At 49.7% G+C, this 13,998-nt stretch overlaps 1 protein-coding gene across 1 annotated transcript; it reads right to left on the bottom strand.

Moving 5' to 3' along the window:
* Positions 1–5,859: 5,859 nt before the first annotated feature.
* Positions 5,860–13,535, bottom strand: XNDC1N (XRCC1 N-terminal domain containing 1, N-terminal like). Its single transcript, XM_070943690.1, has 9 exons — positions 13,491–13,535; positions 11,971–12,109; positions 11,080–11,235; positions 10,778–10,944; positions 10,090–10,154; positions 9,693–9,830; positions 7,997–8,069; positions 6,423–6,435; positions 5,860–6,041 (listed from the first exon to the last, which is right to left on the bottom strand). The coding sequence occupies exons 1-9, from the start codon at positions 13,533–13,535 to the stop codon at positions 5,860–5,862; spliced, it is 978 nt and encodes a 325-aa protein (XP_070799791.1).
* Positions 13,536–13,998: the final 463 nt, after the last annotated feature.

Below are 13,998 nucleotides of genomic sequence, written 5' to 3'. Positions count from 1 at the left end.
CAGGATGGCATCGGAGCTCCGGGGTCTCGGGCCAACTGCCCTCGGAGGCAGGAAGTTTTAAGTGGGGGGGGGGGTTCCCAAAAGATTTCCTTTAGAAATAAAATGGGTCCCTGGTCCGAGGGGAGCCTTCCTCCTCTTCGGAAATCACTTTCAGGAAAAACTTAAATGTCTGTTCAGCCCTTTAGGGGCTCTTTGGTGCTCTCTGAGCTGGATGATTTTCTTGCAGACCTTCCATGACCTAAACAGGTAACATCATCAGTGCTAGAAGGGGGGAGGAGGAGCAGGAGGAGCAGGAGACTGTGGGGTCCTTGGTGCTGCAAAAAAGCTTTGCAATTTTCTTGCAGACATTTCATGACCTAAACTAGGTAATATCATTAGTGCTAGCATCATCTCTAGCACTGATCATGTTCCCTGGTTGAGTCATCAAACATCTGTCAGAAAACAACCCAACTCAGAGAGCACCAAGGACCCCATAATTCTCCTCCTCCTCCTCCTCCTCCATAAACTCCTCTCCCTTGTAGCACTAATGATGTTCCCTACTTGGGTCATGAAACCTCTGCAAGAAAACAACCCAGCTCAGAGATCACCAAGGACCCTTCATTCCAACCCTCAGCTCCAATTTTTTTATTAAAACGTGAAGTGCCATAAAATGCAACAATGCAGATAAAAAGCTGGTTGTGGGCATGACTTGCCTGAGGATCTGCCTACTGCCCAGAGGCTGCAGCCAAGTCCTCAGTGCCCTGAACATTTATGGGAGGCAAGGAGGCCAGAAAGCTTTTGGCATAAATGTTTCCAGCCTAGACTCAATCCAGTCAAGAATTTTAAAAAGAGACTGGACAACCATTTTTCTGGAATGGTATAGGATTTCTTACTTGAGGAGGGGTTGGACTAGAAGACCTCGAAGGTCCCTCCCAACTCTTGTTATTCTGCTATTCCCCACATTCACAGCTTGACTTTTCCCTGATGGGAAAATGGGGGTCTCATTCTGGAAGGGCTTTGCCTGCTACCTCCTTTCTTAATAATCCCCTCCATTTAAAGCATTTCTTCTTTTGATGTCAGATATGACTGTATCAACTGGGTGATTTTGGGCCGGTCCCTCCTTCTCGGCCCAGCCCACCTCTCAGGGTTGTTGTTGTTGTTGTGGGGAAAACAGGAGGCTGAAGGTGTGTTCACCGCCTTGAGTGCTTTTTGTAAAAATAAAAGAGGGTTATATATAAATAAATACATACATACATAGATAACCCCAGGATAAAAAGGATAATCAAAGCCACTCCTTTGCAAGTTGAAACTTACTCTTGGAAGTAAAACTCTTTTTTTTCCTTTTGGCAAACCTCCATTTACATTTGTGTTAAATGCAATATTATTACAGCCACCACTCTGCTTTTTTCCTGGATAGGAACCAGAATATTACTTAAATCAGAGACTGGCTTTCTGGACTCATTCCTTCAGTACTTGATCAAGGCCACAGCTGTTTTGCTTGCAAGCCGAGATTAAATCTTTGGCCGTTTGCCCAACAAACTTTCTCTTTGTTTACCGTCTTCCCGGAGGAAACCTCGAAAGCTTGCAGAAATTTGTGTGACTTTGAGTGAGATTCAGATTCCTCCCCACTTTGATGGACGGAGAGATGGCTGCAGATCCAGCTTGTGGTTTTGAGGGGCCCAAAGAAAGGAGCTGCAAGACTATGTTGCATACAACACAATAATCCTTGTAAAATTACACCGAGGCTTTATGATGATTGAATCAAAATTCTTTTTTTCCAAACCGTAACTTTTTCCATCTGTCACGAGGCTCTCGGGAGAGGCGGCATTCCGAAAAACCAAACCATTTGCAAACTACTGAAGCGGTAGAAGATACCCTGGATCTAAACAGATGTAAGGGGGAAGGGGTGTTGGATAGGCTCCCCGCCTTGAATTATTTGTAAAAAGAACAGGCAAGATACAAATTCTCAACATATGGCCACAATCCACCCTAAAATTTCTGTTGCTAAGTGAGACAGTTGTTGAGTGAGTTTGGTTCCATGTTGCTTGCCACTGTTGTTGAGCGAATCACTGCAGTTAGTAACATGGTAATTAAGTGAATCTGGCTTTCCCACTGACTCGGCTTGTCAGGAGGTCGCAAAAGCGGATCGCCTGAACCTAGAACACTGCGACCATCCTACACAGGAGCTGGTTCCAAGCATCTGAATTTTGATCACGTGACTCTAGGCATGCTGCAACGGTCGTATGTGTGAAAAATGGTCATAAGTCACTTTTTCCGGTGCCGTTGTAACTTTGAATGGTCCCTAAATGAAGTGTTGTAAGGGGAGGACTACCTATACCGGTACATAAGTAAACAGATAAATACAGGTATAAACTTTCCTCTGAACGGATCTCTGCTCCAACTGACTTCTGGCAGAGGCCAATATAGAAATGGTTTGCCAGCCTTTTGTGCAGCTTTTAAAACTTCCCAAGAGACACCCCAGAGTTCTGGGATCTCCTGGTGGTCTCCCATCCTGGACCACCAAGCTCAGATGAGAATCTCTTGTACCGTGGAAGAGACGAGGCAGCTCCATTCCCAGCGTATTACCATAGCTTGCCTGTTGGCTCCAGCAGTTCAGGTGCTGGCCTAGGAACCAGGAGACGGTGAGTTCTAGTCCCGCCTCAGCATGAAAGCCTGTTGGGAGACTTGGGGGCAATCATACAATCCTAGATTCATGAAGGGGCCTTGGAGGTCTTCTAGTCCAACCCCCTGCTCAAGCAGGAAACCTTGGACTCCTGATGGCGAACCTATGGCACGGGTACCAGAGGTGGCACACAGAACCCTCTCTGTGCGCACACATGCCATTGCCAGGTGCCCTTCCGGGAACTTGGAAAAGACAGCTGGCTGGCACGCAGCCGCACGACAGAACCCAGAAGGGCAACTGGCCACGACACGCACGTGCACTGGCCAGCTGCTCTCTTCCGGGCTCCAGCTTGCTCGTTCCGGCACTCGGTGCTGCACAGGTCAACCATCACTGCCTTAGATCATTCCAGGCAAAACATTATCCCATCTCTTAAAAACCTCCAGTGATGGAGCACCTACAACTTCTGGTGGCAAGCTGTTCCACGGGTTAATTGTAAATTTCTCCATAGTTCTAGGTTGCTTCTTTCCTTGGTTAGTTTCCATCCACTGCTTCTTGTTGATCCCCCTTTTCTCTGACAGCCCCTCAAATATTGAAAAACTGTTATCGTGCCTCCCCTAATTCTTTCCTTTCCTTGGGCTTCTCAGCAGTTAACTTAGCTGGGGGGGGGCACCATTGTGCCCCTCTAAAGGAGGCACTTGGCATGCAGGGCCTTTTCCTGCATCAGCTCATTTCCAGGCAATGCCAGGAGGCTTGGCAGGCAGAGGAGAAACCTGGGAAGCATCTCCTGTGCACCAGTTTCACCCACGGCCTCCACCAAACTCCCTCCAGCTGCCCAGAACCCAAGATGGCCCGGTGGGCACCACATCCAAAGCTGCCTTCCTGGGTCTTCTGGCCGCAGATCAAGCGGGCAAACAATGCCGTGAGATAAAAACCTGGAGCCCCAGGAGAGCAGCCCAAGTGCTCAGCCCAGCCCCGGAGTAAACAACTTTGTTTATGCAGAGAAAGCGAGGCCAAGAGGCGGCTTCCAGGGCAGACAAGGATGGGAAGAGAAAGGCTCAAAATCCTCTTTTTCGGAGAAGGGGCTCAAGAAATTGAGGGCCACGGCACCAGCAGCATGAAAAAGTGAACCTTTTGACGTTTTGTGGTTGGATTTAATAGTTTTTAAAGTAATTTTACAGAATATTAGAGTAACGGAGCTGGAAGTCCTTGGACAAGTGGCTGCCTGTCTCTTCTGAAAACCTCCATGGTTGGTTGGAGCAGCCGTTCCCCAGGCCAATTTTTCTCAGTTAGGAGATTCCTCCTTCTAGAAAACATGTGGGGCCTCCTGCTTGAGCAGGGGGTTGGACTAGAAGACCTCCAAGGCCCCTTCCAGCTCTAGTCTGATTGACTGATGAGTTTCCATCCATTGCTTCTCCTCCCGCTTTCAGATTCCTTGCAGGATACGTTGAGCCCCCTCTTCTTTGTGGCAGCCCCTCAAATCCTGGAAGAATTTAAAAAAAGATACAGAAAGGGACTAGACGAGGATGGCCCTTGTTGCCATTGCTATTTACTTGAGATCTGAAAGGTCCAAAGAGAAATAAGGCAAGATAATTGCCGGAGTGAAGCTTAAAAGAGAGAGAGATGAATCACCAGCGTTCGTGGATGACCAACTGATAATTTTTGGAAGACCCTCTGAGAGGAATATACCTATTCATGGAAAACAAATTTGGGGGCTTTATAGAGGGTTTTAAAATTATGAAACGAAAGACAAAAATTGTTGACAAAGAACATGAAAATGGAAAAAACAAATGGAATTGAATGGAAAAACAAACAAACCCAGAGATAAATGTGAAATATATAAGGGTATCACTATGATAAACAAGAATTGCATGTTATGGAAAGACCCTGAAAGATCCACAGTGGAGGAACAGCTGGTGAAGATAACAGAAATAGCAGAGAAGACAAAACTTATTTGATTAGAGGAAGATCAAGTACATTTATGTGACTGGAAACCCCCACAGACATTTTTCTGAATAAAAGAGAAAAATGAACTTGCAATTTATGGCCTTGAAGATTAGAAAGGGTAGGAAGGAAGGAAGAAAATTAAGATATAGCTTTATATATAAATGCATTTATATAACCTTTGTCAAAAAGATTGGAAGGCACTTTCTATATAATCTTTTCTTTTTTTTATTTTCTATTCCTTCTATTTTCTTTCTTATTCATTATTCCTTCTCATTTCTTCTGGATCATTCCTTCTCTTTGTAATGTTATCTTGTTATACATTTCTTCCTTTTCTTCCCTACAAATCTTATTTTATTCGGAAGGTTAAAATACAAACTCCAAGAAAAGGATTAAAAAAAAAGGTAAAACATTATTAGACAAAAACATTTTTTTAAAAAATGTGCGTTAAAAAGACAAAAAACAAACACTTATACATTTCTGCAATAAAATTACATCTCTCTCTCTCTCTCTCTCTCCTGCTCCCCTTCTTTTGGAGTTTGTATTTCAAGCATGTTACACACACGTAAAAGGAATCGAGCCAAACTGTTCCAGGAAAGCAACTTTTTTTTTCCAGTTTGAAAACCTGCCTTGTCACGTTCCAGCTAGATACCAGCTAGGAATTTTTGGACAATCTGCACGAAGCCTGTTCAGAGGGCAAGGAGAAATCTCCACCCTGAATGCCGCAAAGCCTGGGTGGCCTTGAGCTGAAGATGAGTAGCCTTGAGGCACCCCTTCCAGGGAGACCCCACCCCGTGGCCTCCCTGCCAGTCCAGCTTCTGAGCTTCATCACAGCTGACCAATTCTTCCTCCCCACCCACCCCACAGAAACCCAAAGGCTCTTGAATCAAAATCACATCCCCTTCTACCTGCTTCAAATAATAATAATAATAATAAAAAGGCAATTTTCTTGGCCGACAGGTTAAAAACAGCCTCAATATCTGGACGTTTTAAATGTTCCAGTGAATCCCACGGAAAGGTTGCAGGCCATCCCTCTTAGTAACTACAATCTGCTTTGAGGAGGGGCGCGGCATCAGAGGCAAATGGCTGTGGGTTTGTGGGTCACGGAGTCCGGTTTCAGCATCTCGGATGTTCCTCCGAGGAGATCTGGAATCGGTTTGCCCACTCCGACCGTCGTGTCCTCTCGCGGCTCTTCCCTCCGGAGGCCTTGAGGGAGGGTCTCCCAGCCCCTTCTCTGATGTCTGACCAAGAGAGCCAGGAAGTCTTGGGGCTGCAAAGGACCCCATCCGCCCTCCTCTTTGGAAGAGGACTGAGGACTAAGCGTATTCTTCCCCACAGCCGCTGGCATGACCCTCCACCTCGGAGGCAGGGAACCGGTCTTGGCAGAGGGGGCACTCCACCCAGGATCCCCACACGGGGGACGAAGAGGCCCTCGCCACCTCCACCTCTTCCCCACAAGTGGAGGCATGGATGGGCAAGAGCTCGGCCGGGAAACGACCTGTGACAGGAGAAAGCAAAAGGTTTTAACAGGCACCCACCTCTTCCCACCGGCAGATGCTCCTGGATGATCAAAACTGGGACGCTTGACAACTGACTCGTATTTATGATGGTCACAGTGTCCTGGAGTCACATGAACAACTTCTGACCAGCAAACCCAATGGGGAAGCCAGATTCACTTAAGAACCCTGTTATTAACAACTGCAGTGATTCATTTAACACGTGAAAGGTGGTGGTAGAATGGGGCAAAACTCATTTAACAACTGTCTTGCTTAGCAATGGAAATTTTGGACTCCGTTTTGGCCGTAAGTCGAGGACTGCCTGAATTTCCCGACCAGCCTCTGGATTGCACAGTGGAGCTCCACTCGGATCGATCCAATACCTGCAACCCAGATCTCCCAATCACAAAAAGCAGAAAAGGGCAGAAAAACAGCAGCTAATCCTTAAATCAAGAGTTTCTCAACCTCGGCCACTCTGGGACATGCGGAGTTCAACTCCCAGAATTCCCCAGCCAGCGTGGCATTCTGGGAGCTGGGGTCCACCCTCTTCAGAGGAGCCAACATGCAGGAAAAGTGGCAAATATAACTTCCTCTCCACACTCCACATTTGCAGGGAATGCAAGAAGCCGAGGGGGTGGGGGTGTCAAAGCAATTCGGCTGATGGCCATCGTGTGTGTGTGTGTGTGTGTGTGTGTGTGTGTGTGAGAGAGAGAGAGAGAGAGAAGGGGGGGGGAGAGAGGGAGAGAGAGAGATCTGGTGGTGGGGATTTTAGGGAAGAACCTCCCCAGGCCTAATTTCAGAGCTTATGGTACAGTTTCTTTTTATTCATCTACTTCAGAGGCTCCTGTATAAAAAGGGAAGTATATCCCTAATAAATAGATATTTAAAAATATGTTTAGGATGCTAACCCCAAACTCGCAGACCTGCAACTCTGGCATTAAAGAAGTGGGCGGGCTGGGGGGACCCTGCCCCAGGGACCCACCCACACACCCCTCTACCCAAGTTTCCTTGGGGTGGCCTGCTCCCAGGCCTTTTCTCCGTCCTCGCCACCTGCAGGGTTTTTCACTGTCCTGGTGGGGAACCCATCCTGGGACTTGGCTCACCTGTGCAGATTGGGCAGGTGCCCAACGCAGCTTCTCCTCCTCTGAGTCTGCTCTCTCCTCCTCCTTCCTCTTCCTCACTTTCCCAGGTTGGTGGTTTTCCTCTCAGGCTGCAGGTTCTCCCCTCCCTTCGAGAACCATTCCTAGCTCTGAAGAAAAAAAACTTTTACAGGTTGTCCTGCACTTACAACCATTCGTTTAGGGACCGTTACAAGGACGCTGAAAAAAGTGACTTATGACCATTTTCATACTTACGACCATTGCAGTTTCCCCATGTTCACATGATCAAAATTGGCAACTGCTTGGCAACTGGCTCGTTTTTATGACGGTCGCAGTGTTTGTGACCATCTAACAACAATGACAATGGGGAAGCTGGATTCACTTAACAACCGTGTTACTAACTTAGCTGCAGTGACTCACTTAACAACTGTGGCAAGGAAGGTCGTAAAATGGAGCAAAACCCGTCTTGCTTAGTTAGTAGTGGAATTTTTCCTGGTCTCTTCTCTGCCTGCCTCCCCCCTCAAAGTGGAAGGATTTCCCCCCCCCCCCTTAAATGCAGAATTCCAATCAAATTCAAAGTGCCTCCGTGCCACCCCCCCCATTTCTGACAAGCAAAGTCAATGGGGGAAGACCGATTTGCTTAATGGCCGTGTGATTCATTTAACAACTGCAGCTATTCAGTTAGCAACCGTGGCTGAAAAGCTCATAAAATCAGGTGTAGTTCACTCAACAACCGCCTTATTAGCAATGGAAAAATCAGTCCTCCATTGGGGCCATAAGTCGAGGACTGCCTGTAGTGAGCCCTAACAGGCCTGCCAGAAAGCAAACGGGGCTCAGGGAAGGAAGCACCAACTCACCTCCTGGCACCGCCCTGCGATCTTCTCTTTGTTTTCAAGCGGCTGCTCCTGGCCGGTTGCTCCTCTTTGGGCCCTGAGGGATGAAACATGCCGGCAGTGTGAATCCCCCAGGAAAGGCTTGCCGGTTAAAGAGCAACCGGTGGAGATCTGGGCGCTTTGCAAGATCCCGCAACAGAAAGGCTGATCTGCAGGGAGCTTGATGGGTCCTGGCGGGCACAGCTCAGCGCTTAATTGAAGGCGAACCAGTCTTATGGCAGAGGCTGAAAAAATGCTGGTTTTTTTGCTCCAGGCCTTTAGACTATCTTTAGACTTCTGCTCTGCAGGTTTCTATTACGTTTCGCCTTCTAACCTCTTTGTGAGCTGCCCAGAGCCACTAAGGATGGGGCTCCCACGCCAACTTTCTGGATATGTAGGAAGTATAGGAAGCTCACGGCCACAAGAGGTCACAGCGCCTGCCTGGCCTTAGGTGACCTTGGAGGACACACAAAAACCTCCAACAGGAGAGTGGATGGTGATGCAGTTAGCAGGGCTGGCAAAGCTCTTTTAGGTGTGGGGTCCCAGGTGATCTCTGAGCTTGGTAGGTTTCCTTGCAGACCTTTCATGCCCCAACTAGGGAACATCTTCAGTGCATTGATGCTGCTACCTAGTTTGGTCATGAAATCTCTGCAAGAAAACCACCCACCTCAGAGAGCAGCAAGGACCCCCCCCCCCGGTCCTCCTCCTCTCCATAAACCCCACTCCCTTCTAGCACTGATGGTGTTACCTAATTGGGTCATAAAACATCTGCAAGCTTGGAGAGCAGCAAGGACCCCACAGTCCTCCTCCCTGCAAACCCCCCCCCAGCACTGAAGACGTCTTTATTGGGACATGAAACATCTGCAAGAGAGCACCAAAGACCCCCGTCCTCTTCTTCCCTTTCTCCTCCTCATCCTCCTCTCCTTTTCCTCGTCTTGACCTTCTTCCTTCTCCCCTTCTCCTCCTGAACTCTGCAACCCCCCTCCTTTTAGCACTGAAGATGTTACCTAATTGGGTCATGAAATGTCTGCAAAAAAACCACTGAGATTAGGAAGCACCGAGGACTTCACAGTTCAACCCTGAGTTACAAATGTTTCCTGCTAAGTCCCAACGTCTGCTTTCATGCCTAGCAGTAGCCGTAGCCCTTAGACTTATATACCGCTTCACAGAGCTTTCCCGCCCACTCTAAGCGCTTTACAGAGTCAGCCTTTGCCCCCCAACAATCTGGGTCCTTGTTTTACCTGCCTCGGAAGGACGGAAGGCTGAGTCAACCTGGAGCCGGGTGAGACTTGAACTGCCAAACTGCAGTCAGCCGGCAGTCAGCTGAAGTAGCCTGCAGTACCGCGTTCTAACTACTGCGCCACTGAGGCCTAAGGCAGCAGGACTCGAACTCACTGTCTCCTGGCTTGTAGGCCAACACTTTAATAACCACTCCCCCAAACTGGCTCTCACGGTAACCTCTCTCGGCATCCGTTCTGGGTCGTGTCTAATCAGCATCTTTGGATGAAGGAGCCATGAAGCCCGCGAGGTCCCCCCCGCCTCTGGTGATGGCCCAGAGCCTCTCATCCCCCCCCCCCACTCACTTGGGGCCCTGGGGCTTTGGGCTGCCCTCGGGGCCCGCCCAGCCTCTTTGCTCCTTGCAGCAGGCGGTGGCGACCCGGCGGGCAGGAGAGGGGCTCACTTGTGGGCAGAGGCTGCTGCCTTCAGGACCAGACGGGCTGGGCGACTCAGGCCAGACGGGCTCAGCCCCTTGCCAAGGAGGGCGGAGTCCAGCTGCTGCAACTGGCTCTTGAGCAGCGTCTCCTCCTGGGTGCTGCACCTGGGGGAAGAAAAGCAACGCATCCTGGCTGGGTTCTTATCCACCCCGGGCGGGGAGAGCCGTGCCAGGATTTCAGGGCACTGCTGAAGATGCAGTTTCAGCCCCTTGTGACAAGGGAAACGGATCAGCTGCACGTGGGAACTGACTGCTTTGAATGTTTTCATCAGATGGGATTTATAGTTTTAAAGTTATTAACCTTTCAAATGAATAAACAGTGGCAAAGCAGCCAGAGCGGCCCAAGACATAGCTGGGTACTTACGATGGCTCTGCTGGGGAAAGGGTCCCCCTGAAGACCCCAGGCTTGGGGGCCGACTCCGGAGAAGCCTAAGAGGGATAATAACAGAGGAAGGAATTTACTCGGCCGAGGAAGGCCGTGGGAATACAGGTCATCAAAATGAAGGCAAAGAACAAGGATTAAAATTCTGCTGTTATTCATTCATTTAGACAAGTAGTCCTGGACTTACGACCACAATTGAGCCCAAATTTTCTGTGGTTAAGTAAAACATTTGTTAAGTGAGTTTTGCCCCAATTTACGCCCTTTCTTGCCACTTTCTTCTTAAATGAATCACTGCAGTTGATAAGTTTGTAACCTGGTTGTTAAGTGAATCTGGCTTCCCCATTGAAATTGCTGGTCAGGTCGCAAAAGGGAGGCACCTGGGGCATCTAACTGTCATAAATATGAACCAGTTGTTAAACTTCCGAATTTTGATCCCGTGGCCCCGGGGATGCTGCAACGGTCGTACGTGTGAGAAACGGTCAGGTCACTTTTTTCAGCACTTTTGTAACTTCGAACTGTCACTAAATCGACTTTTGTAAGCCGAGGACAGTGCGCTATTTACAACCGGGGTGTGGGAGATGGCTGGGGAATTCTGGGGCTTGAAGTCCACGAGTCTTAAAGCCACCAAAGGTGCTGCCCTGAACCCCCTGCGTCTCCCACAAAGCCCTACCTGACATGGGGAGGGGGCTGCGGGATCCCCCCGGCGCTCCTCCGAATCCTCTGGGGTGCGGATGTGGATGAAGGCGAGGCCAAACTGGGCGTGCCTGTTGAAGGGCTGGCTGCAGGTGAGCCGGACGCGATCCCACTTCTCCGCCAGCGCCGATGCCAGCAAGTCCCCTGCGCGACACAACAGAGCTGAACCTCCTACACCTGGGCGGCTCCGGCATGCTTGCAGAGCCTAGAACTGGAAGGGAACCTGGAGGTCTTCTAGTCCAACCCCCAGGCCCAAGGCAGACCAGCCCCTCCCTTTACCTTCTTTAAACATCCGGACCCCGGAACGGTTCCTGTCCTGCTTGGCATCCGCTGGCATCATCAAAGTGGTGGTTGGAAGCAGGGTGAGATAATGCTGATCTGGAGGCCAGGAGGACCGGCCCACCTCGATCTGCAGGAAGGCAGAGCCAGAGTTCCCTGGGGACCCAAAGCAGGAAAGCCCCTTACTCTCCAGGGGAAGCCCCTCCGGCTCCTCCCAGCACAGCCACACAGGCGCCTGTCAGCTCATTCAAGTCCTCGATTTACAACCGTTCGTTCAGTGACCATTCAAACTTACGACGTCACTGGAAAAAAGGGACTTATGACCGTTTCTCTCACTTACGAACGTTGCAGCATCCCTGTGGGTCACGTGATCAAAATTCAGGCTTGGCCACTGGTTCACATTTATGACGGTCAGTGTCCCGGGGTCACATGATCCCCTTTTTACAACCTTCCAACAAGCAAAGCCAATGGGGAAGCCAGATTCACTTACTGACATGTGACTAATTTAACAACTGCAGTGATGCACTTAACAACTGTGGTAAGAAAGGGCATAAAATGAGGCAATACCACTTAACAAAAGAAATTTTGTACTCAATTGTGGTCATAAGTCGAGGACTACCTGCATATGAGATTCTAAACCACTGACTGGATCTTCCCAGCATTTTATTTATGTCTTTTAGCTTTTATATACGGGTATTTTGATTTTAAGATTGCAAGCCGCCCAGGGTTCCCCTGTGGTAAGATGGGTGGCCAATACATTTTACAAATAAATAAAATAAACTGGGCCCCGATCCTTCGCTGCGACCTCTTGCTCCATGCTCTCTAGAAGTGGAGCATAAACCCTTTACTCCCCCAGCCAAAAGAGCATTTCAAATCGCCCTCCTGACTTACCTACGTCGATGTAGCCAATGCAGCCGGCCTGCTCCAGCTGCAACTCGGCTCTCAGCTGCCGGCTGCGGTCCAAGGGGCAGCAGAGCCAGGGCTGAGCCCTTTCTTCCAGCAAGAGGTTCTCCACGGGGTATTTGGGGTCCTGGCCCAGAAAAGGGGGAATCGGAGGAAAGCATTTAATGAAGGTTTAATGTTGATACTCAAAGGCATGTCAGCCGCAAGGAACCCGTTAGCCAAATACGGCCTAAGGCTGGCTAGGCTCAGACCCCCAATAAGACAGGCAGATCATTTAATTATAATTTATTCAGAATGTTCCGATTAAAAGGGATTCCTCCCATTCAAAGAGGGAACCCTGGTCCTTAGCTTACATTCCGTTTTATAATTAACACATCAAGGAAAATACAGGACAGGATTTTTCATCGTAGCTACATAGCTTTTCATCAGCTACATGTAGGCCAACCTGTTACCTAGGTCTCCCTTTAGATGAAAGCAGGGGCATAACATTTAAGGTGTTAATGTGGAAATAAAGCCATAAGGTTGTTTGGAGTTCACCAAGAGACCAGCCAGGCTACCAATCAGCCACTAACCAGCTTTGTCTTATCGAGGAACTCCATGCATCCCAGTCTATCCTGGGCAAAAAAAACCAGTCTATTCCTTTTCAGTTTAGAAATGTTAGAAGTTATCAATCAATATACAGCAGCAGGATAAATAGTTTTCTACCTTCCACCCTGCAATGGTTTGATAAACCGCATCATTTTAAAAGTCAAAAATAAATTAAAATACAAACTAACTATGTTAGTTAGCAAGTATAACAATACAGGTTGTCCTGTAGAGTTTGCTTAATGACCGCAAACTTACAAAGGCAGCAAAAGAAGTGACTTTTGACCGTTTTCAAACTTATGACCGTTGCAGCATCCTCCCCCCCACCCCCCGGGGTCACACGATCAGAATTCAGATGCTTGGCCACTGACTCGTATTTATGACGGTCCCTGGGTCCCCAAATCACGTCATCCCCTTTCGTGATCTTCTCACTGGCAAAGTCAACGGGGGGGGTGGGTGGGGGGGTGGGATGCCAGATTCAGTTAACGACCGGGTTACTAACCCTAAGAACTGAGAGGGGTTCACTCAAAAAGGGTTCCAGGAAAGGTCGTAAAAGGGAGCAAAATTAGCAACTGTCTCGGTTAGCCACAGAACATTTTGGGGGTCCCTTGTGGTCGTAAGTCGAGGACTACCTGTATACATGAATGAATGAATGGCCATAAGGACCACCTGAACTACAAAGCCCATGTTGTGAGGCCCACAAACCATAACAGCCCCGAAGGGCCGATTTCAGTTATTCCTTTCTTAGGGGTAGTCCTCGTTTTACGACCACCCATTAAAAAAACACACGCAGAGAGAGCAAAGGGGGGGGCTGGGGGAGGGGGGGGGTCAGGAGCAGACGCGTGTCGGGAGCGCCCGCATCCCCACGACCGTCCCGAGCCCTCCCCGTCCCCGGAGGGCCCCAGGCCCCGAGGCCGCGTCACCTGCGAGGAGAACGAGACCACGCAGCGGATCCTCAGCGGCGCCATCGCCTTCCCGGCCGCGCGGCTGGACTACAACGCCCATCAGCCCCGGACGCGGCTTCGCTTTTCCCGCCAACCTCGGCTCCACGCCTCTCCTCGCTCCGGATAGGCCGACGCTCCGCTCGCGCTCTGACGTCATCCGCCCCGTCGGCCAATAGCTCCGCCCCGGTCGAAGCCGCCGGGAATGCCGGGAGGCGTAGTTTTTGCCAGTCACCCCGGGGAGCGTCTGTCAATTCCCCTTCCTTGGAAGCAGCGTTGAGAACGCGCCGATCCCTTCGGAGCCCGGAGCCCCCGAACTGTAGCATATTCTCCAGGCAGAAACCCTCAGACCCCCACCTCAGCGGGGCCCCTCCCGTTGGATTTTATATGGTTTCGTCCGAGGGGGAATGCAGAACTTGTTCGACGGTCCCTGAGAATCGCCCGCCCTCCGCCGCAGCTTCTGAAGGCGGCGATTGGGCGAGCGAGAGCC

The sequence above is a fragment of the Pituophis catenifer genome, unplaced genomic scaffold, assembly GCF_029215685.1.
Source record: "Pituophis catenifer annectens isolate HBS135680 unplaced genomic scaffold, rPitCat1.0.hap2 SCAF_4, whole genome shotgun sequence".
Lineage (NCBI taxonomy): Eukaryota > Metazoa > Chordata > Lepidosauria > Squamata > Colubridae > Pituophis > Pituophis catenifer.
Note: the sequence above shows the minus strand (reverse complement) of the source record. Positions and strands in the feature narration are given on the sequence as shown.